Consider the following 22,807-nt stretch of genomic DNA (forward strand, 5'->3'; position numbering starts at 1 on the left):
GCACTCATCTCTGCTGCATTTGCAAACCACAGTATTTATAATATATCTATTTTGACATGGAATAATCTTAAATTTAGAATTTTATTTTTGCACGTATTAAGTATTTCATTTGGATGAAAAAAGTTCTGCCTTATTTTTTAATCCCCATGGTATTAAATAAAAACGATGTATTCAAATCAATAATTTAAGACAATTGCTTTGGAGAAGTCGACAGGTATGTTAGTTAAAGAAAGAATGGGGCTGTAGCTGTATCTAGTGGTTGATATAACTAAAGAGAGATAGCCTGTGATTTCAGTGACAACAGATAAATTAGACACAATGGTAGGATGAAGCCTTTTAAAGAGGAATATACTCTTTCACTGAGGTTCTCAAAACACTGGGAAAGGCAGTCTGAATAATCTACGAAATAGAGAGTATGAAGAGATGAAGTGTACAAATAAGAGGGGTATCCTTCAGTTCAGGGTTTTACAATTCAATTCATTTCTACAAGTATTTATTGAGTTTCTGCCATATGTCAGACATCGTGCTAAATGCTGAAAACACAAAGATGATTAAGACACACATGAATTTTACTCTTGAGCTCATGAGTTAAAAGGGAGACAGACATGAAATCAAATAACCAGGATAGGCTCTGATAAATGTTATGGAGGAGTTATGTAAAAAGTATCATGGAAACAAGGGATTCTTCACCAGAATAAGAACTGTAGAATAATACGTGTCTTCCTGGGAGCTTAGTGGCAGGAGTTTCTAGTCAGCTCACATGAGCGTCTCTCCATTTTCCTCACATTATTTTCAGGATTATCAGGCAAAAGGAGGTTTCAGACAACAAAGAATTGAGTGGAACCAGGGAAAGGTAGCATTACAGCTAGCCCTTATTGGAGTCTCAGGAAGGAGTAGAGGGGAGGACTTGGTACCAGTGGCTGGCTTCAGGATCTACATTTGTTGGAGACAAAATGCCAGCCTTAGCGTTAATTCCACAAATGGATGGATTTCCAAATTATTGGAGCCAATAGGGTCCTTTCACTAAGAGGCAAAAGTCACATTCTCTCTGATTTCAAAACCACTGTGGCACAATTTAGTGATTAAGACACAGGCTCTCTAGTTCACCTGGACTTGAAACTTGACTACTGTTTCTAGCTGGTAACTTTCGGCAAGGTACTTCACTTCACTGTGCCTCAGTGTTTCCATCTGTGAAATGTGGCCACCTCTCTGGGACAAAGGAAGTGATATACATAAAGTGTTCAGAACAGACCCTGGCAGAGAGTGAGCATTCAGCAATGTTAGCTGCTATCATCATCATTACTATTGCTGCTGCTACTTGTTGGTATTAGAAAGTCATAGGAGGTTTGGGTTGGTGTAGTATTCCCTCTAATTTTCTTCATTCCCTTTCAAGCAATTCTAGGTCTTATTGGTTGAAGAACTGAAAAGACTTTCTGGAATATTACATTCTTAGGGCTCTTATGAGTATCTCTAGAGTTCAGTTTTTAAAATGAAAATGAACTTCTGATATCATACTGACCAGGCTCTATAGAGAAACATACGGGAAAAATCTTGCACTTTATTAGGACACAGGCTAAAGTTGGTTTCCTCCATTTCTTATGGGTAATACAGTATATGGCATCATCTAAATCCCAGCCTCAGACAATAAGCCATGTCCCTGCAACTGAAATATATATTAAACATATTTATATAAAAATGCAGGTGGAATGTTAGAAAAGGGCAAGGGTAGAGGTGGGGCGGGGGTAGGAGAGGTAAGATGCATGAGCTGTTATTGCCATAAGGCAGACATTACTTATTTCATTTTATGTGACTATTTACTCTGATATTGAATAAAAATTGAATTTGTCACTATAGCAACTACCGCATCACAAGGCACTTCGCCTGCCTTTAAATCACAGTAGAGTATTGAAAAGACATTCGTGGACCAATGCGACATTGGGTGCCTTGAACTTTATATGTATTTCAGAAGAAAAAAGATGCTGTTTCATAATAAACGCGCGTTTGTCGATATGTCAAGTGCAGTTAATTATAGTGAACATATTTTTGCGTGTGATTTTCTTCACTTTTGAAAAATAAGAAAACAGTCTGAAGAACAGCAGTTAAGTTGGATGTGGGTGGAAAGCTGTGCTAAGCTCAATAGTGGGCTCATTCCATGGCAGTCAAAATGTATCATCTCAGAGAGAGCTGAGCACAGATGGGGGCTGCTTAGCTGACCTCTGACTTTCCCTCACCAAACAGCTCCACGTGGGCAGTCAGTTATATCGGATGAATATAGAATAGGCTGCTACAAATATTTCAATGTAATTTCATGCAGATTATTCTTTTCAAATACAAATTAGGAATATTTACCAGCAAATATCCTTTTGTTAGGATTGATGTACTTTTTTGCATTTAGAGGGAAAAACATACAGTTTTCTCTGACAGGAAATGCCAATTAGAAAAGTATAAAATGAACATACACGAAATGGCAACACCAAGGACTTTGGGCAAAGGAGCCCACAGAGTGAATGGGCATGGGAAATGGCCCTTACACAGGCTCCTGGGGTCAACTCTGGGCTTCTTTACTGGCTCCCCGAAACCCCCAGCAGAGGTTCAGCCACTGCTCTCAGAAGCTGTGTTGGGGACTCTGGGGAGATCACTGAATGGGCCTTGGAGGTGGGGATGTCACAAATTCCCAAAATGGTTTATCATTTGCGGGAATATACGAATGTGTGTGTGCGTGTGTAGAGAGGTTTCACAGCCTTCATTGGGTTCTCAAAGGAATCTGTGTCTCCATATTTTCATCCTCCAAGCTGCTTCCTTAGACCAAAACTGTATAAGAGATGAGCCATGGGAGTGGATGTTGGGGTCTAATTGTGTGTCCATCCTGAGGTTCCCAAAATCTTATTTATCTATGGGTATCACTAGATACTGTCAATCAAACATATCACCATCATCTCAAACTCAATGGGTTTGAGATGGCAGTTGACATGGCTTACTGTCTGAGGCTCAAAGTCAAATTATGGACTTATAACCCAATGTACCTTGTCAACTCTTCCATTTCCACCTTTTAAAATTCACTTACTTAACCTCAAATGTTACAATCTTCCTTCAAATACACTTGAACTTATTTCTTTTTCTCTATTCTGACAATATTCTTCCCAGCCCAGGCCAGCATCACTACCTCTACCATGTTAGGATTCCCACCAGAAACATTTAATATATCTTGACTTCCTCATTATCTCAAGCCAAAACTCTTCTAAATGTTTTTCCTGCCCCTTTATCAGCCATCTGCATTCAGTGCTCTTTCCCTTGAACTTCCAAGCATGTGCCCTGGTCTAAAGGCCAGCATAGTTTTCATCACTTATTGTGTTTTTCCTGTCTTCAACATAATGCATGGATAGCACCTTCTTCATCTTAATTTGAAAAGTTAAATTATTCATACCTTTTATACCATTCTCTGTATTACATAAGTAGTCAACAGGTGATGACGATTTAGCTCAATCACACTGAACTCCAGGGGGCTCTTAAGTTTCACATATTTGTAAATGTGATTTTACTTATTCATTTATTTTCATTGTGTGCTTTTTCTTTATTTAAATTTCGAAAAGTGGAATTAAATATAAAATCACATAGAATCATACTTACACATTGTACCAATGCCAGTCTCCTGTTATTAAAATTGTACTGTAGTTATGACAGATGTGACCATTGGGAGAAATGGGGCAAAAGGCACATGGGATATCTCTGTACTATCTTGGCAACTTCCTGTCAGTATATAATCATTTCAAAATAAAAAGTTAAAAATGATACCAATGAAAATTTGGGAAAAAGAGAAAGCCCACTTATGAATCGACCTCTCCATTCTTAATTGTTCTCATATTTGCATATTGCCTTCTAGCCCATATCTTTGTACAGGCATATTTTACATAGCTGCCTTTAAGTTCAGAGTCCTGATAATAATGTTTAATAAAATCATAGAATTCCATTTATTTGACTATAATATAAATAGTTACCTTTCTATAGTTTCATATATAGGTTGGTTTTGTGTTTTTGCAAAGTTGTTTTTCCTTTTGGATGATGGAAACTCTTCTTAAGATAAATTTCTGGTATCAGGATCATTCAGTTAAAGGGTAGGATTGATTTATTCACTTATTTTAGTTACATATATGCCTATTATCACACTGCATTCTAAAAGAGTTAAGTCTATTTATATTGCTTCCAGTGGAGTCTGAGCATAAGTAAAAGTATAGTACTTTAGCCTTACCAAAGTACTTAGCACTGAAATTTGCCCCTGAGCCTGACTACAGTGGGGCTTGATATTTCACCACCAATTTTATTTCAATCAAAGAACCCTCTTCAGATCAGGTCTGGTTTCCCAGCCACATATTGGCATATCCATTTCATCATTTCTTCTAGCCAAAAGCATCATCAATCAACCAATCAGTATTTAATCAGCATGAAGAAGGCCAGTCTCTGCTCCATCTGTGACATATATAAAGTAACTGCTTGAGACGTATAAACACTTCCTATCAGTCTGCCAATCATATGGAGTCCTTGCACCCATTTTACTGTGGGGGAAAGTCAACTTTAATGATTTATTTGAAATGTGGGCAAAGGTCAACCTACAGCAAATCATCTGAAGCTTCTTGTGTCAAACACCGACCTACTACAACAGAATCTCTGGCACATTTTCACAAGGTCCTCAGTGATTTAGATGCATGGCCATGTTTGGCAGTCACTGTCCACACTTTTCTGCCCATTTATTTGGCTTAAGTCTGCTTTTAATACTGATGGTAGATTGAATATTGTACTCCAGTTTGGGCATGTTCTTGGTTTTGGTCCCTACTCTGGTGGTGTGGACCCATGGCAAATAAGACGTACTCAAGATGTTACTTCAGTTAAGGTGTGGCTTAAATGAAGCTGGGCTTTAAACTGGATTACTGGAGTCCTTTATAAGTAGAATGAAAGTCAGATGGAATGAGAATCCATGGGGAGCAGCCAAAATCTATGAGTCAATAGAAACCAGAAGATGCTGCCATGTGCATTACAATGTGATGGAAAAGCCAAGGAACCCCAAAGATTGCTGGCCAGCCAGAAGATACCCACCCTGGAAGGAAACAAACCTTCTAGCCTCCAAAACCATAAGTCAATAAATTCCCATTGTTTGAGCCAACCCATTGTACAGTACTTGTTTTAGCAGCTAGGAAATTAAAACAAATACCCAAGTTTTTCTTAGCAATACCCTAAACAACTGGATTCAGATTTGGATAAAAGCTCTTTAAAGTAGCACTATTCCTTTCACAGATAACAGATAACTGAGTGGAATGTTTAGAGAGAAAATGAAACAGTTATCACAAAAATCTATTATGCATTTCCATTCTGCCCTACTCGGTTTTCACTGTAACTTCTGTCAACCATCCCCGCACACCCCTGCTCCCAGCCAATACACACAGCAAAAAACTAGATTTACATTAACCTATGGGGGTAGAAACATGATCATAAATTCACGAAATTAAAAAAAATTCATCATTACTTTTTAGGCATTTGCATTTTAGATCTTTTAAGAACAAAAAGTGGAGTTATAAATCAAATATACAATAGCATTGGCATTTATATGCAAAGATCTTTATTTATTTATGCAGCTCCAATCTATTGTTGAGTGTTCTTTCCTTTCAACCTGAAGAGCTCCTTCTAGCATTTTTAGTAGGACCTATCCAGTAGTGATGAACCCCTTCAGCTTTTGTTTATCTGAGAATGTCTTAATCTCTCTCTCTTTTTTTTTTAGAGTAAGAAGATAGCAAGTTTATTGAATACACATGGGAGAAGACATGTGGGCACTTTTGCAAGAAAAGAAAGATGAAAGGCCAGAGCCTCTCCCTCATTTTTGAAAGGCAATTTTTTCAGGATACAGAATTCTTGGTGGGTAATTTTCTTCCTTTCAGTACTGTAAATTCATCCCACTGCCTTCTTGCCTCTATAGTTTCTGATGAGAAATTGGCACTTAATCTTATTGAGGCTCCCTTGTCTGTGGCACTCTGCTTTTCTCTTGTAGCTTTTTGGAGTCTCTATCTTTGGCATTTGATCATTTGATTATAATATGTTTTGGTGTGTGTCTATTTGGGTTTAGGCTATTTGGACTTCTTTGAGCATCTTGGATGTATATATTCATGTCTTCTATTAAATTTGAGTTTTTAACCATTATTCCTTTGAATGTTCTCTATGGTCTTTTCTCTCTTCTCCTTCTGGGAATCCCACAATGCATTTATTAGTGTGCTTGATGGTATCCCACAGGACTCACAGGGTCTGAAGACTTTTCTTCATTCTTTCCTTTCTGCTCCTCAGCCTGAATCATCACAATTGTCTTATCTTCAAGTTCCCTGATTCTTTCCTTTGTCAGCTCCATACTGCTCTTTAACCCCTCTAGGGAATTTTAAAATTTCTGTTACCGTGTTCTTCATTCTGACTGGCTCCCTTTCATGATTTCCATCTTTTTATTAATATTCTCTTTGTACTCATCTTTCACTTTCCTGTCATCTTTTAGTTCTTTGTATATATTTTCTGTTAGCTCATGGAGAATATTTCATACCATCTTAATAAAAGTCTTTGTCTGGTATGTCCCAGGTCTGGTCCTCCTCACTGATGGTTTCTAGTGCTTAATTTCCTCCTTTGTATGAGCTATAGTTTCCTATTCCTTTATCTGTTTTTTAATGTTTGGTTGTAACCTGGACATTATGACATTATTATTAGCTTTTTTTTTGGCATCACCCTAGGACAGGGTCTCTCTAGCTTGGCACTTCTTCTTTTTTTTTTTTTTTACATGGGCAGGTACCAGGAATTGAACCCGGGTCCTCTGGCATGGCAGGCAAGCATTCTTGCCTGCTGAGTCACTCTGGCCTGCCCACATTATGATATTTTAATGTGTTATCTTGGGACTTTAAACCCTGAGGTGTCTGTTCCTTAAACTTGTATCCAGCTTGTGTTATGACAGAGATTTATACGAATGTCAATAGCTAAGAAAAAAAAGAAGAAATAAAAACAACATATTTCCAGTCTTCACAGGGAGCCTATGCCCGTGCTCTCCTTCACAACTTAGCTGACCTAATAATTAATTTAAAGAATAGCCCAAGGCAGCAGTATAATGTCCTTTCTAGCCTTTTCTGGGCATGTATTTTGTCCCTGGCATGCACACATGGCCCTAGAAATGCTCTCCTTTACATGGATACAAATATCCTTATTCCCCTAGGAAACAATGTTTTCTCATGATCCTGGGTGCTTCACTGTATGTCTCACAGTTGGCACTCATTTGCCCTAGGCAGCTGCAATTTGACTTGTCTACTACAGTGTTTCACTGGAGAGCTTGGTCAGCAGCCTTTAGCCACAGGGCAAGCTCTGGGATACAAGCTTATTACATGGGTCATGGTTCAATCCTTCGTGCTGCCCCTAGACAGGGTGATACAGACATAAATGTAACCTAGTATGTAAACCAAGGTCACTCTGCTCCCTTTGGAACTGAAACCAGGGACTTCCACTGGGAGCATGGGCTTGCACTGCACTGACCCAGTGAGGGCATGGGGAGGAACCAGCTAGGATACCACAAGGTTTTTCTACCATCTTTAAGTTGTCTTTTTCTTGTTTTGGCACTTGTTCTGTTACCACAACCCTTTAACTGTTTATTTTTTGCAGCTTTGTAAAAGATGTTTCTGCCAGTTCTGGCTGGCTGTTTAAAACTTCTGTCAGGGAATGCAGTCCTGGAACATCTCCCTCTGCCACTGAGCCAGGGTGGGGTTCTAAGGTTCTTTCTTGAGCTCTAAAGGTATGAATTTCACATAGAAATTGAAGAGCTTCCCTTCTTTTTGGGTTATTATCTCCACTTTTTTTTTCAGCCTCCAACTGCAGAACACCCCACTGACCCAAAGAGGGTCCTTGGGGGCAGCTTTGCTAGAGGGGAAAAGTATCCTCAAGATTTCAACCACCCTTATAGCTGCCTAGTGCTGATAATTTTCTCTTTCTTTAATTCAGCATTGGTAGGGTCTTTTTCCTGTTTATATTTTCTTCCAGAGTCCTGAACAATTCATAATTGACCTTTTTTATGCTGAATATCTAGGGAGAGATTTTCAGTAGCTATTTATGTCACCATGTTGATGATGTCACTTGATTCATATAGATTTTTAAGGGACTTTTGGGTTCCACATATTTTTAGCTACAAAATCTTCTCTTTAAATGAAATCTTACCCAGAAGACTAATAAGTAACAATGACAGAATATCACAACTCTAGTTAAGCCAGCGTGTGCATTGGGTATGGTGTTAGGGCTCACAGTCTACACTCACTTAAGCAAAACCTTCTCAACACCCTTAGAGCCTGTGCAGAAATATTTGGAAACCACATCCAATATCACTCCACACTAGACAGAAAGAGTCCCTTTTTCAAAATCTGAACAGATGGCTATCTTCTCTTTGAATCTCTCCAATGGTGAAAAGCTGATTACTAAATGTTTTAGCTTGCTACTACTACTGGAATGCGATATACCAGAAATGAAGTGGCTTTTATAAAGGGGATTTTTAAAGTTACAGTATAGTACTAAGACCTTAAAAATGTGCAAACTAAGGCATCCATAGAAAGATACCTTGACTCTGAAGAAAGAGTGATGTCTGTCACGTGGGAAGGCACATAGCTGGCATCTGCTGGTCTTTGTTTCCAGTTCTGTTGCCTTTAGCTTCTGTTTCAAGTAGCTTTCTCTTTAGACTTCTGTGGGTCCTGATGTGGCTGATATGGGGCAAAATTCTGATTTTCATCTCTTAGCTTAGCATCTCATGGAAAGGCACACGGTGACATCTGCTGGGCACTGGTTCCTGTCAAGCTTCTGTCCACTCTCTCAGCAACTGGCATTTCCTGGGACTTCTGCATTTCCAAACATCTGCATCTAAGCTTTCTCCTAAATATTTCCCTGTGTTGTTTTTGGTAAAGTTATCAAGATCCACCTTGAATGGGTGAAGTCCCATCTCCATCTAATCAAAAAGTCACATCCTAAACAATAGGTCTGCCCCCACAAGTGTGGATTATGATTGAAAGAGCATGGCTTTTCTGGGGGTACATAACAGTTTCAAACCAGCACAACACAGAACAGTCCATTCTGTTGTTGAATAAAGGCACTTACCTAAATCTGTGTTTCTATGTAGTTGAAATGTCCTGCTTAACTCCTCCTTATTAAAACTTTAGGGCCTTCTGGAGCAATCCTGTGATGCAAGAGTCAGCCACTCTTTCTTAATAAATTAATACGCAGGTTAATCTTACAGCTTTGGGTTCAAATCATTACGGTTGAGAAATTACAAGTAATTTCTTACTTCAGGTATGCCCTTTCAGTGTCAATCATCTAGATCATATTTTCTCCCAAAATTTTAAGCCTATATGGTGATTATAATTTTCCTTTGGAAGAAACATGGCTTTATTAATTTAAATAAGATGCAAAACCTTTTCAAAATATCTGAAATTAGATTTAGAAAAACGTCAAAATACCACTAATCTATTAGAAATGTGTGCATGTACTGTAATCTGTTCATTTCCTTTAAATTTTGTTTTGAGATATTTCCATTTGGCTTAAAAGGTTTTAATTCTGCTGTCATCACATGTGAGAATCACAAGTGTCAGGGAGAGATTGTGTGTTAGATTTATGATAATAAAACTCTGCCTTACATTTCAGAGTCAGGAATTAGCCAAGATATTCATGTAAAATACATTTTGTAAAAAATCAGGATCATCAAAATCAATCTAGATACTGAATGAGGCAATTACAATTAGAAAAAAAAATTAAAGCATTAGCTTTTTAAAAACTTCCCAAATTGTCTCCTTTTCTCCCATTTTCCCTACTCAAAATCTTCTCCAAGTACCTAAACTTCCCATCCCTCTGTCAAGAACAGCTTCTATATTGCAGCTTTTTTAAAAGCAAAAATCAAATTAAAATTAAATGAGTTTGAGAGCCCATTGAGAATGATGAAAATCAACTTCAAAGCTGTGAGAAATAGTGTTCTTTGAAATGGAAAATTGGCAGGTGGCAAGGACAGGAGATCCAGAGAGCTGGTCTCCAAATGCTTGGTGGCCCAAGAAACATCTGGAGGCTGCTAAGAAGTGTGGGACAAAGAAGGCAGTTCAGAGTGAACTAAAGCAGGATGGATAAACTTTTTATGGAAAGATTTTAATCAGTGAATGAAATAAATGGTCTAGGGTTTGATCAGTTTCTCTTCCCATGAATGGTTGAACCGTTGCTGTGCAGCCGAGTTTCTGATTGCTTAGGGATTAGAAAAGAACAGATCAAGCATGTACTAAAAATGGAAGCAGGTGCTAGGGGGCAGTTTTGCTTTGCTCTTGCCCTCATAAGTTTCCCACAGCAAGCTAATCAACCATTATCGAGTGCCCACTGATCTAGAGAGAACCTCTCTGTCTACATGAAGAAAAGATGGAAATCTGGAGTGGACACAGAGAAAAACTCCTTGATGAGTTTAAATCATGAAGTTCACAAATAATCTTAGTGGTAATTCAAATGCTTATGATTAGAGAAATTCAATTCCTAGAATGATCACACATCAAAATTTGGAAATTTTCTCTTGGATATTTAATGCTAACAATAATAATAGCAACAACAACAAAAAGTAATACTTGTTAGGGACCAGTCTCTAAACATTATCTTAAATGAGGAAGCAGAACCTTAAGATTGTCATGTATGCATATATCACACACGTGCACGCACATATACACACACACACAATGATAATGCTAAAGAAGGCTTAGCATGAGTTCCATTCCCCAGAGAACCAGAATGGAGCCTAATTCTGATACAAAGATGCATGCTAAGGGTCAAGAGGCATTTTCTTAGGTCAGTTATGCTCCTCTACGGAGCTATTTAGATAAGGTGACCATTTATTGATTATCCACTATATTCAGGGTATTGTTTTACAAACATTATCTATAATCCTAACAAAATCTCCACAAGTCATATTATAATTGTCCCAGTGTTAAACACTTGGTTTAGCTACTATAGGTAGTTTGGCCAACTTTATAGAGCTGATAAAACCTATATCTGACCTCAAAGCATACATGGGTACCACTGTACCAAAATTGAAATGCCTTGTGGAATCTTTAGAATACAAAGTTGTGCTAAGTATCACACATTGTGCCAGTAAGGACTTTTGGGTTTGGTATGACTTGAAAGGCATTATACTGGAACCAGGGGTCTTATTTTTAGTTCCTTACTTCATGAATGGGTAAAAACAAGACAGACACTGTGACCTTGGCCAAGTCATTTAATTCTTCAGCCACTCAGCTTCTGCCACATTAATCTCATTGACAGTTGTGATCAGAAAATGTGAAAAGAGATGTGAAAGAGCTCTGTAAAGCAAAATGCCACCTGTAAAAGTGGCAGTCATTCATGTATTCATTGAACAACTATTTAGTGAGTAACCATCACATGCCAGGCATTATTTTAGTGCTGGCATTACAAGAATGAACAAAATTGAGGAGCTCTTGTCTTCAAGAGTTCATATTTTGGGGTGGGGTGGGGTTGGAGTGGGGAAGATAATAAGCAGGTAAAGAACTAGATGAACAGCATAATTACAAAGCATGATAAAATTATGAAGGAAATTAAATAAAATGAACAGATAGAAAATGACTGGGGGGATGGGGCAGTTAGGCTGGATGGTGATTGTGGATGGTCCCTCTGAGGTAATGGCATTGAAGCAGAGATAATAATGCTAGGATAGAGTCAGCCATAAAGCAGGCCAGGAAGAAAGTAAAGGAAAAGGCCAAGAGGTAGAACGATATTGTTATGTTTAAGGAATACTGAAAAGGCCTGTAAGGTTAGAAGGCAATGAAACAGAAGGAAAGTGGTAGGAGACAAAGTTCAAGAAGGCAAGGCCAGCTGTGTAGAGGCTTCTGACCATGACTGTGACTTGGAGCTTGTGCTAAGTGCAAGGTAAGATTGTGAAGATAATTCAAAGGGACAATGACATGATCTCCTCTGCATTTAACAAATATTATTACGGCCTTTATTGAGGAGGGATTGTAGAAGAAAAAAAATGAATAAAGGGAGGATACCAGTTAGGAGAGCATTGAAGAAGTCCAAATAGTAGTAATGGAAATAAAGAGAAGTAAACAAATCCAAGATGTATTTTGTAGGGATAGCAGACAGGTCTTGGATGTGCAGGAGTAGGAAAATTGCAAGGAAAGGAATTATTCATTTTGTTTTGTTTTGTTTTGCTGCATTAACTGATAATGATGCTATTTCCACTTATGATATGGGGAAACATGGTAGGAGAGGGTGAGGAAAAAAATTCTGGTAGGTAATAAAAAGCTTTTCTTTGCCCATGGCTAAGTTTTATATACCTGTGTACACCTCAAGTAGAGAAATCTAGAAGCTGGTGGCTATACAAGGTGGAGCTCAGTGAATGGGTCAGGGATGGAGACACAAATTTGGGATTATTATATAGATAATATAAAAAGCCATGGTGGTAGTGGCCATCTATGTCAAATGTTGCCAAGAGGGCAAGTAATAGAAATTCAGAAAATGAACACTGATTTGGTCAACAATGATGACATGATGACCTTGACAATGGATATTTCAAATAGTGGAGAAAAAAGGCCAGTGTTAGAGAGAAAAGATGTTGAGAAAATGGATACAGGTAATACAGAGAAAATTTTTTATGGGTTTTACCATGAAGGGAAAGAGAAATGATGAGAGGGTGTGTGGTAGTTTGGAGCTGTTATGTACGCCAGTAAGGCCATGTTCAATTAATCCATTTTTGTGGGTGGAGACTTACTGCGAGTGGGATCTTTTGGTTAGGTTATTTTAATTGAGAGGTGACCCAGCCCATTGAAGGTGGGTCTTAATCCTTTACTGGAGTCCTTTGTGAAAGGACAAAAGAGAGTGAAAAGTCCAGACATTTGAGCCACTGAAACCAGAACCCTGGAGAAAAGGACCAGCAGATGTCAACATGTGCCTTCATATATGACAGAGGAAACCTGGATGCTAACAGCCTTTCCTCAGAGATGGCATCTCCTCTTGATGACTTAGTTCAGACATTTTCATGGCCTTACAACTATAAATTTTTAAACTCATAAAATCCATTGAAAAATCCAACCCATTTCTGTCATATTGCATTCTGGCAGCTTTAGCAAACTGACACAGATTTTGGTATCAGAGAAGTGAGGTGCTGCAATTTTCAAATATCAAAAATGCTGGAACAGCTTTACAGATGGATAAGGGGAAGATTCTGAAAGATATGCTTGACAGAAATGGCCTATACTGCCTTGAAGAGACTTTTGGTAACATATGGATGCTAAAGTTACTTCTGATGAGTTCATAGACAGAAATGATGAATGTATTATTGAAAAATAGAAGGAAGGCAACCCTTGTTGAAAAGTGGCAGAGAATTTGACAAAACTGACTACTGGTGTTGGCTGGAAGGGAGAATTTGAAAATGATAAGCTGGGAAACTTAACTGAAGAGATTTCCTAATTAAATGCAGAAAATTTCACCTGGATTATCCTTGCAGCTTATAGTAAAATGTGAAAGGAAAGGGATAAGCTGAAAACTGAATTCTTGGGTGCAACAAAACCAGAAATTGATGGTTTTGAACATTCTGGGTTTCTAGAAAGTGATATCACAGTGACTAGTGCCCCATGTGAGGATTTAGCCGAACATGGAACCAGCCAGCCATTTCAGTATAAACCAAGGTTGGAGATGGAGTTATTCAGAGAGGATTTATGGAAAGTCCTATTGTCTGACAGTTGGGACTCCTATGTGCTGCAAGTTAAACAGACAAGTTTGCTATCGGATATGTATAAATGGAACCACTGCAAGCCTGGACTAAAAGGGACAGAAGTGGGATGGATGGAAGGAAAAAAGATTTCGAAGGCAGAACCATGGAAGCTGTGGTCTCTAGTCAAGAAACCTCAGGCCATAAGAGTGGACCCATCCATGCACATGGAGAGGGTGAATTTGCTCCAGAGTTTGTGGAGAGCAGGACTTCTTCCTCATTATTCAGGAAGTGTTTTACCACTACAGGGCTCTCAGATGCCTGGGAAATTGCAGAGAATTTGGGTGCCACAATGTCAGGAAGATTGCTGACACAATGGCCTTGGAGAGTGTTTATCCTGTTTCCTGGTGATTGGGGAGAGTCTGGCCATCACCTCAGTGTTCTCAAGGGGTTGAGAGTGTACCCTGGAGATTTCTGAGAGTCCAGGTATCATCCAGATACTTAAAAAGGGTGTAAGAGAGAACAAGGTCGTCCTAATACTTGGAGGTGTTGAAGCCCTCATTTCAGTGTTTGGAGAGAACAGGGCTGCTGTGCAAGCCTATGGAAAGGGTAGGACTGCCACTTTCTCAAGCCCTGAAGATAACGCATTATTCTATAAATGAGTTTCAGACCTAGAAATCTAATGACGTTTTTCCTGCAGATTTTCAGCACTTCTTGGGAACTCTGACCTCTGTTTTTCCTCCTATTTCTTTCTATGGAAATGGAAATGTTTATCCTACAACTCTCTCTCCTTTGTATATTGGAAACAGATAATTTGTTCTAAGTTTCACAGGTCCATAGCCAGAGGAGAATTTTGCTTAGGATAGACCATGCCTGTAACTGATTTTGATGAAAATTTGTACTTAATGTTTTTACTGAAATGATTTAAGACTTTTGTGATATTGTGATGGAATGAATGCATTTTGCATATGGAAAGAACATGTCTTTGGGGGTCCATAGGGTGGAGTGTGGGAGTTTGGAGCTGTTAGTACACCAGAAAAGGCCATGTTCTTTTAATCTATTCTTATGGGTCCAGACCTACTACGGGTGGGCCATTTGGTTAGGTTATTTCAATTGAGAGGTGGCCTGGCCCATTTAAGGTGAGTCTTAACCTTTACTGGAGTCCTTTGTGAGAGGATAAAAGAGAAGCACCCAGAGACATTCTGGAACGGTCACTGAAACCAGAACCCAGGAGAAAAGGACCAGCAGACGTCACCACGTGCCTTCCCAATGTGATAGAGGAACCCTGGATGCCAGCACCCTTTCCTTAGAGACGGTGTCTTCCTCTTGATGCCTTAATTTGGACATCTGCATGGCTTTAGAACAGTAAATTTGTAGACAATAAAATCCCACTGAGAAAGCCAACCATTTCTGCTATATTGCATCTGTCACCTTTAGCAAACTGAAATAGTGTGAGAAGGAGTATCTGGTAGAAGACTGATATCAAGGGGTGCTATTTTTTTTTTCTTTAATCAAGATGAGAAATTCTATAGTATATTTTATGCCAGTAGGTATAAACCATTAGAAAGGCATCACTGATTATACAAGAAAGAGAATGAGGCAGCAGGAAGGAGGACTTTAAAAGGTGAGAAAATATGGATCCAAAAGAGCAGGTAATTCTATTCACTGTAAAAGAAGAGGAGACAAAAATATGAATACAGATGCAATTTGGTTGGTAGATTAAATGGACAGAAGACACAAGGATCTTCTGCTCAAAGAAATACCAGTCAGGACAACAGGCTAGGGAGAATTATGAAATAAATGTTTTGGAGTATAGTAGAGTGAACATCATTCGGAAAAATCATCTGGCAGTGTTAAATATTCTTTTGAGATTTGTGGTTATGAATTTCAAGTGAAATCAATCAGCATAGCAAGGAAGTGATACAAAAGTCAGTAAGACAACTAACTATGTGATATCAAGAAACTCATAATGCAGTAGGGGAGTTAGATGAAAATGAGTATTTACAATAAAGCATGAAAGTTCCTAACAGTACATAGTTTGTGCTCAATATTCATTGAGTGAATGAAAGGAGGTAATAGACTTAGAGGAGTTCTGAGGGGATAAGTAATAGTACTAGTAGAAGACAGTCTTGAACAGGAGTGGTACAGGCTGAATAGGTTAGGGAATATAATCAGGGGAGGAAAACAGACTGAGAGAAAAGGAGACTTCAAGGGACATGGGTCACAAAAAAATCAAAGAGTAGGTCCAGTGAAAGCAAGGGTATTTGAGAGCTGGAGTGAAGGCTGTCAATATGACATAAATTAAGATGGACAGCAGTTTGGGTTCCTCTAAGGAACCGAAAAGTTCTAAGATGTATCTACAAGTAGATTTGATACAAAGGACTTTGGAGTTGAGGAGACTGGAGATGGTTTTTCCATGCGCAAATAAATCAATCAGGCAGGATTTTATTTTGAGAGAAAACAATGAATTATATTCCTCAATAGATCCCTAGCTTCCACTGGATATAAGCTCCATGAGGGCAGGGACTTTATCTGTTTTGTTCACTCCTGTAGTCCCAATTCTTAAAACTGTCTAGAACAGGGCACTGAATAAATATCTTTTGAATGAATGAATGAATGAATGAATGAATAGTGGGTTAAGCTGATATAGGATGGGGAATCCTCTCAGTACAGAGACACAGAAAAACTGTATAAAGTACAACTTAAAAGGATACAAAGCCAAAGCCAAAAAAGAAAGAAGAAAGGGTATTCTCCACATGGCCCAAAATGAAAATTCCAAATCAGGGAGCAATTGGGAGCTGATGCTAAAGCTGCTTTTCGAAATTTGGGACCTCTATATAGATCTGAGTCTGGGGGATCTGGAAGTTGAGTTCTTATATCAATGCAAGGAGAGCACATATGGCCCTGGAGTTGCAGAAGGTGGGAAAATGGAAGTGAGATCCATATAAACCTAGATCCTGGAAGAGCTGCTTCATCTAGAATGAATACCTGGGATAAAAACACCTGCCAGCTGGGGAAACAGAGAAAAGGTTTGCTATAGATATGTACTTTTGGTGGAAAGAAAATAAAAAGTGACTTGGAGAACTAACACTCAAACTTGTGTTGTACACCAGAGTTGGGTCAAAATCTTACTGCCTGATTGAGGCAGAAACTTCAAGGTGGAAAATTGCACCAATTTGGAAGGATTTATGTACCCTGCAAAAGACATGTTTTAATCCTAATCAATCTTGTGTGAGCAACTGTTTCTCTTAATCCCTATCAGTACTATAGGTTGGAAACTTGATTAGGTTATCTTCACAGAGGTGTGACTCAATCAATTCTAGGTATTAAACTTGATTAGATGGAGACATGTCTTCACCCATTCTATATGGATCTTGATTAGTTTACTGGAATCCTGTAAAAGAAGAAGTATTTTGGAGAAAGCTTCAGAATGCTGCAGAACCATGAAGCAGAGAGTCCACCAGCTAGCAACTTTTGGAGATGAAGAATAGGAAAACGCCTTCCCAGGGAGCTTCATGAAACAAGAGGTCTGGAGAGAAAACCAGGAGATGCCACCATGTCCACCATATGCCCTTCCAGCTGAGAGAGAAATGCTGAATGTCATCAGCCTTCTTGAACCAAGGTATCTTTCCCTGGATGCCTTAGATTGGACATTTCTGTAGACTTGTTTTAATTGGGACATTGTCTTGGCTTTAAACTGTAAACTAGCAACTTACTAAATTCCCCTTTTTGAAAGCTGTTCTGTTTCTGGTATATTGCATTCTGGCAGCTAGCAAACTAGAACAGAAATTAGCATAAAAATGGATCTAGGATTACTGAGACACCAAGGGTCCAAGTAGAGATAAATGAAAAATCTCTCCTATTGAAACTGCCACAAAAGGACACTAAGCAAAGATTAGACACAGTGAAGAGAGAATATGAAGGATACTTTGAGGAAATAAACCATAATGTAGCATTGAGAGATAAAGAGGTAAAAATATGAAAGAGCAGTTTTGAGACACAGAAGGTGGAATAAGAAGGTACAACATCTGTCTGATAGGAGAATCACCTAAAAATAAAACAACAATGGTAATGAAAGTGTATGTTTATTAAGCACTTACTATATCTAAACATTTTATATTTGAGCATTACCTCTCTGATAATCTCTTTATTCTCACTTATCACTCAGTTTTCCTTTATGGTACTATGGGGATTATTACAGGATTAAGCTCATTGGGTTATTGTGAGGATTTGATGAGGAAATATTTAAAGAGATATTGGCTGATATTTTGTAGAACTGAAGAAAGGCACTAGATTAAAGGAGCCCATCAAGTACTGGATAGGATAAAATGACAACAAATTCCTTGCTAAATTGTGAGAGTGCCCCAGAGATCAGAAGTTGCTTGAGGTGAGAGCAGGTAGAAGGGTTGCCGGGTCTGAAGGGATACATTTTTAATTGTGAGCATAGTTTGACCAGGCCAAAATGGAAGAGCTAAAAGAATGAAGTCACAATGTCCCATCCCTCATGGTCCTCCCAGTTTGAGAAAATGAGCAGCTTCTTCGCAAAGAGGTCATAGTGGAGGCACTATCCCTCAGGCTCAGGTTTTACTGATAATAGTCTTTGATCTTCTGAAGTCTAAGAAATAAAGTTCAGCAAGGTATACGTGAGAGCCAAGCTTAACTAGAACTAGTTGGTCAGCTGGCCGGATCTCACCACCACCTACTAACTCTTTCCTGAAATAGTGTATTGAAATAGGAGGAGTCCATGCTTCAATTAGGAAGACAGCCCCTGAGTACCAGGCACCACGTGAGCCACCCAAACAAAACCCATTACAATTTGGAGTCCCACTCCTTCACCCACACTAGTCCTTCCTTCCCACTTCTTATCCAGGGCTGAACTTACTTCACTTCCACAGAACACTTCCCATTTCTCTATAGCCAACTGCTGATGTGGCCTAAATATTATATATTACATAGCAAAGGAAGGGATTCACAGAGTCAGAGCTTTCTTTGATTGGGTTAAATGGATGATCTTAATCTGAATTGATCTGGATTTGCTTCTCAATCACCGGAAAAAAATGGGTTATTATAGAACCATTATTCTTCCTGCAGGAAGGACTCTTACTAAAACCCTATCTTGTTGGCTGAAGTTAAGTAGTGAAAGGAAGAGCAAGGGGGATTTTATACCTCCTACTACACCCAAGAGAGAGGCAGGTGAATCAAAGTCTCTCACTTCTCAGTTTATCCTGTCAAACCATTTTGGTCCTTTCTGTCATTGGTCACGGTACCTTCTATGGGATACAGACAGTTCTTTGGAGCCCCACAGATTCTTGGCTTCTTCCTCACCCTTCACTGGCTGCTAAAGGTATAGCACATTACAGAGGAGGGGGAAAGACCAGGATGTTGTCAGCTGTCAAATGCCTCATTAATCCAGCCTAAGCTAGAAATGCATTGAGAAAACAGCAAAAACAATAGTATCTGTCAGGGCCCTTCAAGCATTTTTTTGAAAAGTTTTTTTTTTTATCAGTCATTTGTTTCAGTTCTCTCCTGTACTCTGCCCGTCATTTAACTGAAAAAGGAATATTTTCAAGGTACAGTGCACTTTATAAAGCTGTTCTTAAGCATGTACTACTTTGTAAGCACAAGAGCCTTTGTTTGGGAAGAGCAACCAATTAAACAAGTTCTTATTTCAAGAGTCCAAGGCTCATGACTGGTGAATAGGAGATTTCCCCAAAGAAAGCCAGCTAATCTTTAAGTGGCTAAGCAAAGCACATCTCTGCGGTGTAGCAGGGAACACTCATAAATAAACTGCTCCTTAATAGTTAATTATCTTTAATGGTGAGTGCTGTGAAATCTAAAATTTCAAACGTGATAGTACAGATTGGTTTTGGTCCACGCTGACTTATGAGTGGCAACATACCACTCACAAGAGAATCACGTCGATTGTTCTGTGTACAATTCATTAAATTATCATGAGACTGGGAAAGCAGTCATCAGTTATTCAAGGTTCTGAGAAGAGTATCATCAGTTTTAATTACTGATGGAGTGTTTGGTCAAGTATCTCTTTTTGATACCAACAAAACAATGTTTGGACATGACCGGTGTTTTAAATTATATTATGGAGGATTCATTCTTTTACATGGCCTTTACCCAAATATATGTATTTAATAAGGATGATAAAAGTATGCCACCCTGAATCCCTAGAGGTAAGAATAATTTCTATTGGTCTGTGCTTTAAAAATTTTGCAATTTTGAAACATCTGAAGAAAGAAGAACATTTTCTGTAGTTTTTCTTATCAATGGCTGCTTTTGCTTGGTGAGACACCAAATTATGATTTCAAAAGCAACCTTAAATTGTGGCAAATTAGCCAGGCAACAGTTAATCTGTTTTGACCAATGAGAGGATGGACTGGTTTTGCACCAATCAATTGGTCTTCCCATACTTCAATATGATGCTAGTTGAATATTACTTATAAGTCCTTGTAGCACAACTGATCATGAGGCTTTCACAAAAAAGACAAGACAAATGCTGTCCATCAGACTTTAAATGGCACCTCCCCCCCTTGTGTTACTTACCGACCCAATTCCAGTTTGAAGAATTTTCAGTTCAGAAGTTCTTTCAAGCTTGTCTTTGTTGTCAACTATTAGGAAAAATGAAGAAGTACATGAGTCAGCTTAGAAAGTTAACAGTTCTCAAGACACATCTAAGCATTTTCCGCTATTGAAAAATTAATTAAATTACTGCTCATATTGCCTAATTTAACAATAGTGTTGTGGCTGAACAAGCATAGGGTTAGTCGGAAAACCTGAGTATGAGGCTCAGATTTTCCACTTGTGAGCTGATTGACTTTGGGCAAGTCACTACTATGTCCCTTCAGCTTTATCTATAAAATAATGTGATGATATAAAATTCATAGACTTAAGGAGACTATAAAGTCTTATTTTAAGATGATGTAATGGTTATTAATTATATAATTATATAATTATGTTATAAATGATATATATTATATATAATTATGTTATTATTAATTATATAATTATTAACATGTGTTGATAAGACCACTCACTGGAAGGGAAAACTGAATGTATGAATTAATTTCATTAATGCTGTGAACTACTTTATTCACTTTTATTCAAGCCTCTACAAGAAAAATTCTTTAATAATTGAACTTAAATAAAGTCTCATCCTAGCTTGTTCCTGAGTTAGAATTAGGAAGACTTTCAGGGAATGAAATACACTTAATATCATACCCAAAGAAATGAGCTTTGGAAACAATTAGCAGGTGTAAATGAAAAGTCCGTCATTCTAATGCTTACACTGAAAACCCACCTGCCCCCACTTCATCCTAAGGAAGTTGTGTCACAAAGCAATTGACCTTGGCTTATGGTTCTATAGAAATATTCTTTTGGATAAAGCCCCTGTCACTTTGGAAACCGAAACCAGAAAAAATAGAATTTTATTGCAAACCCCGTGAATGAAGAGCGCATTGCAATTGTGATTAATACAGAATGAGATAGCAAGAAAATAGCAATTACTTTCACCTCTTATTGTAATACATCTACGTTAATCTTGGGTAATGAAATTACATCTTTTAGAGTGATACAAATGAGATCCTGTAATAGCCTGCTTTCCCCACCTTTAGGGCTTTTTCATTGTCTTATAGAAAGTTTTTCCCTTTGAACAAACGAACATTATTTTTTCCATATAGATAATTACCCACTGCACAGAAAGAATGAGACAGACATCAAACAATGTGGGTTAAAGCAAAAGTTCTTTAAGGTACTTTAAGATGGGAAAGTACCATCTTAAGGAGAGCAGCAGAGGGGAGAGAGGGAGACGGGGCAGGCATGACATGTAAACACTGAATGGTAAGAGAATAGTTTTTTAAAAGATAGAGTATGAAGCAATCAGTTTTAATGTTCTCCTGCTAACAAAGGGAACATTTTACTGAAGGGCAAGCTACTTTTTGGGATAATAGTTAGTGAACCCTTTTAAATAGGCTTAGAAACAGAAAGCTCATAAAATGGAATTTAAAAAAAACAAAAAACTCCACCTATTGTTACAGATAAGGAACAGATTTCATTCTCAGGGAGGAAAAACAAATTAGCCTGACCAACAGTAAAGCAGAATACTCTCATCCAGGGGCTGGCACGCTTTCCTGCAGAGGGCCAGCGAGCATATGTTTCAGGCTTTGCAAGTCAAGCAATTTGTGTTGTAGCTACTCAACTCTGCCCTTGTAGTGCAAAAGCAGCCAGAGGCAGTACTTAAATGAATGGCTGTGGTTGGTTCCAATAAAACTTTATTTACAAACACAGACAGTAGACCAGATTTGACCCACAGGCCATGGCTTGCTGCTCTCATCCATCCGTTTTTCCACACGGTGAAAAGGGATCTTATGAGAAGTCAGGTTACTTGTGACCATTCTTTAGCTAAACATCTTCCCTGGCTCTACCTGATGGCAGGATGAAATTCAGGCTTTGTAGACAAGCTTTCACAGCTCTTCAGCACATGCCTGTCCCCAGCCATCCCAAGCTGTTCTCCCCCCAGGGGAACTTGGCTTAATAGTTCTAGGCAGGCTCTTTCCCCTGCCAGAAATGCACTGCTAAGCTTCTCAGCTTGGTAAAAATCCGATCAAGTGCCACACCTGCTAGGAATCCTTCCCAGCACCTCTCTGTTGTTACCATACTCAGTGAAATCTGCCATGCCTTTGTGTATCCCATGGTCAATGGTGAGCACGTGCAGTACGCATCTTGACACTCTCTCCTCCCAAAGCCCAATGTCATAGCATTTGCCAATTTCCATTGTGTAAATCTTCCCACCATGATCAATTTCCAGCTACTCATGTGAAGCTACTCAGTGGGGTTGGGAAGGAGGGGCAGTGGTACCTGTCCACCAGACGGAAACGGAGCCCAGAAAGGACTAAAACATAGTAAAATCATTAGAGAATAGTGACTATGTATTATCTTTGGTTTTTTGTTTGTTTGTTTTTTGGTGGTGCTGGGATTCGAACCTGGGTCTCCCACCTGGCAGGCGAATCTTCATTTTTAATGAACTTATTTAACTGTAGGTTTATGTTATTTAATCTTTAATAATGGCTG

At 38.6% G+C, this 22,807-nt stretch overlaps 1 protein-coding gene across 2 annotated transcripts in view; it reads right to left on the reverse strand.

The window, feature by feature from the left end:
* The window catches only part of PTPRN2 (protein tyrosine phosphatase receptor type N2), a 1,272,212-nt gene that overhangs the window by 383,996 nt on the left and 865,409 nt on the right, over positions 1 to 22,807 (reverse strand). For both annotated transcript variants that reach the window (XM_077151559.1, XM_077151568.1), the window contains one exon: positions 20,285 to 20,349. In XM_077151559.1, the coding sequence (XP_077007674.1) occupies positions 20,285 to 20,349 (65 nt within the window). The remainder of the gene's footprint in view (positions 1 to 20,284; positions 20,350 to 22,807) is intronic.

Source organism: Tamandua tetradactyla, chromosome 1 (assembly GCF_023851605.1).
Source record: "Tamandua tetradactyla isolate mTamTet1 chromosome 1, mTamTet1.pri, whole genome shotgun sequence".
In the NCBI taxonomy this organism is placed as follows: domain Eukaryota; kingdom Metazoa; phylum Chordata; class Mammalia; order Pilosa; family Myrmecophagidae; genus Tamandua; species Tamandua tetradactyla.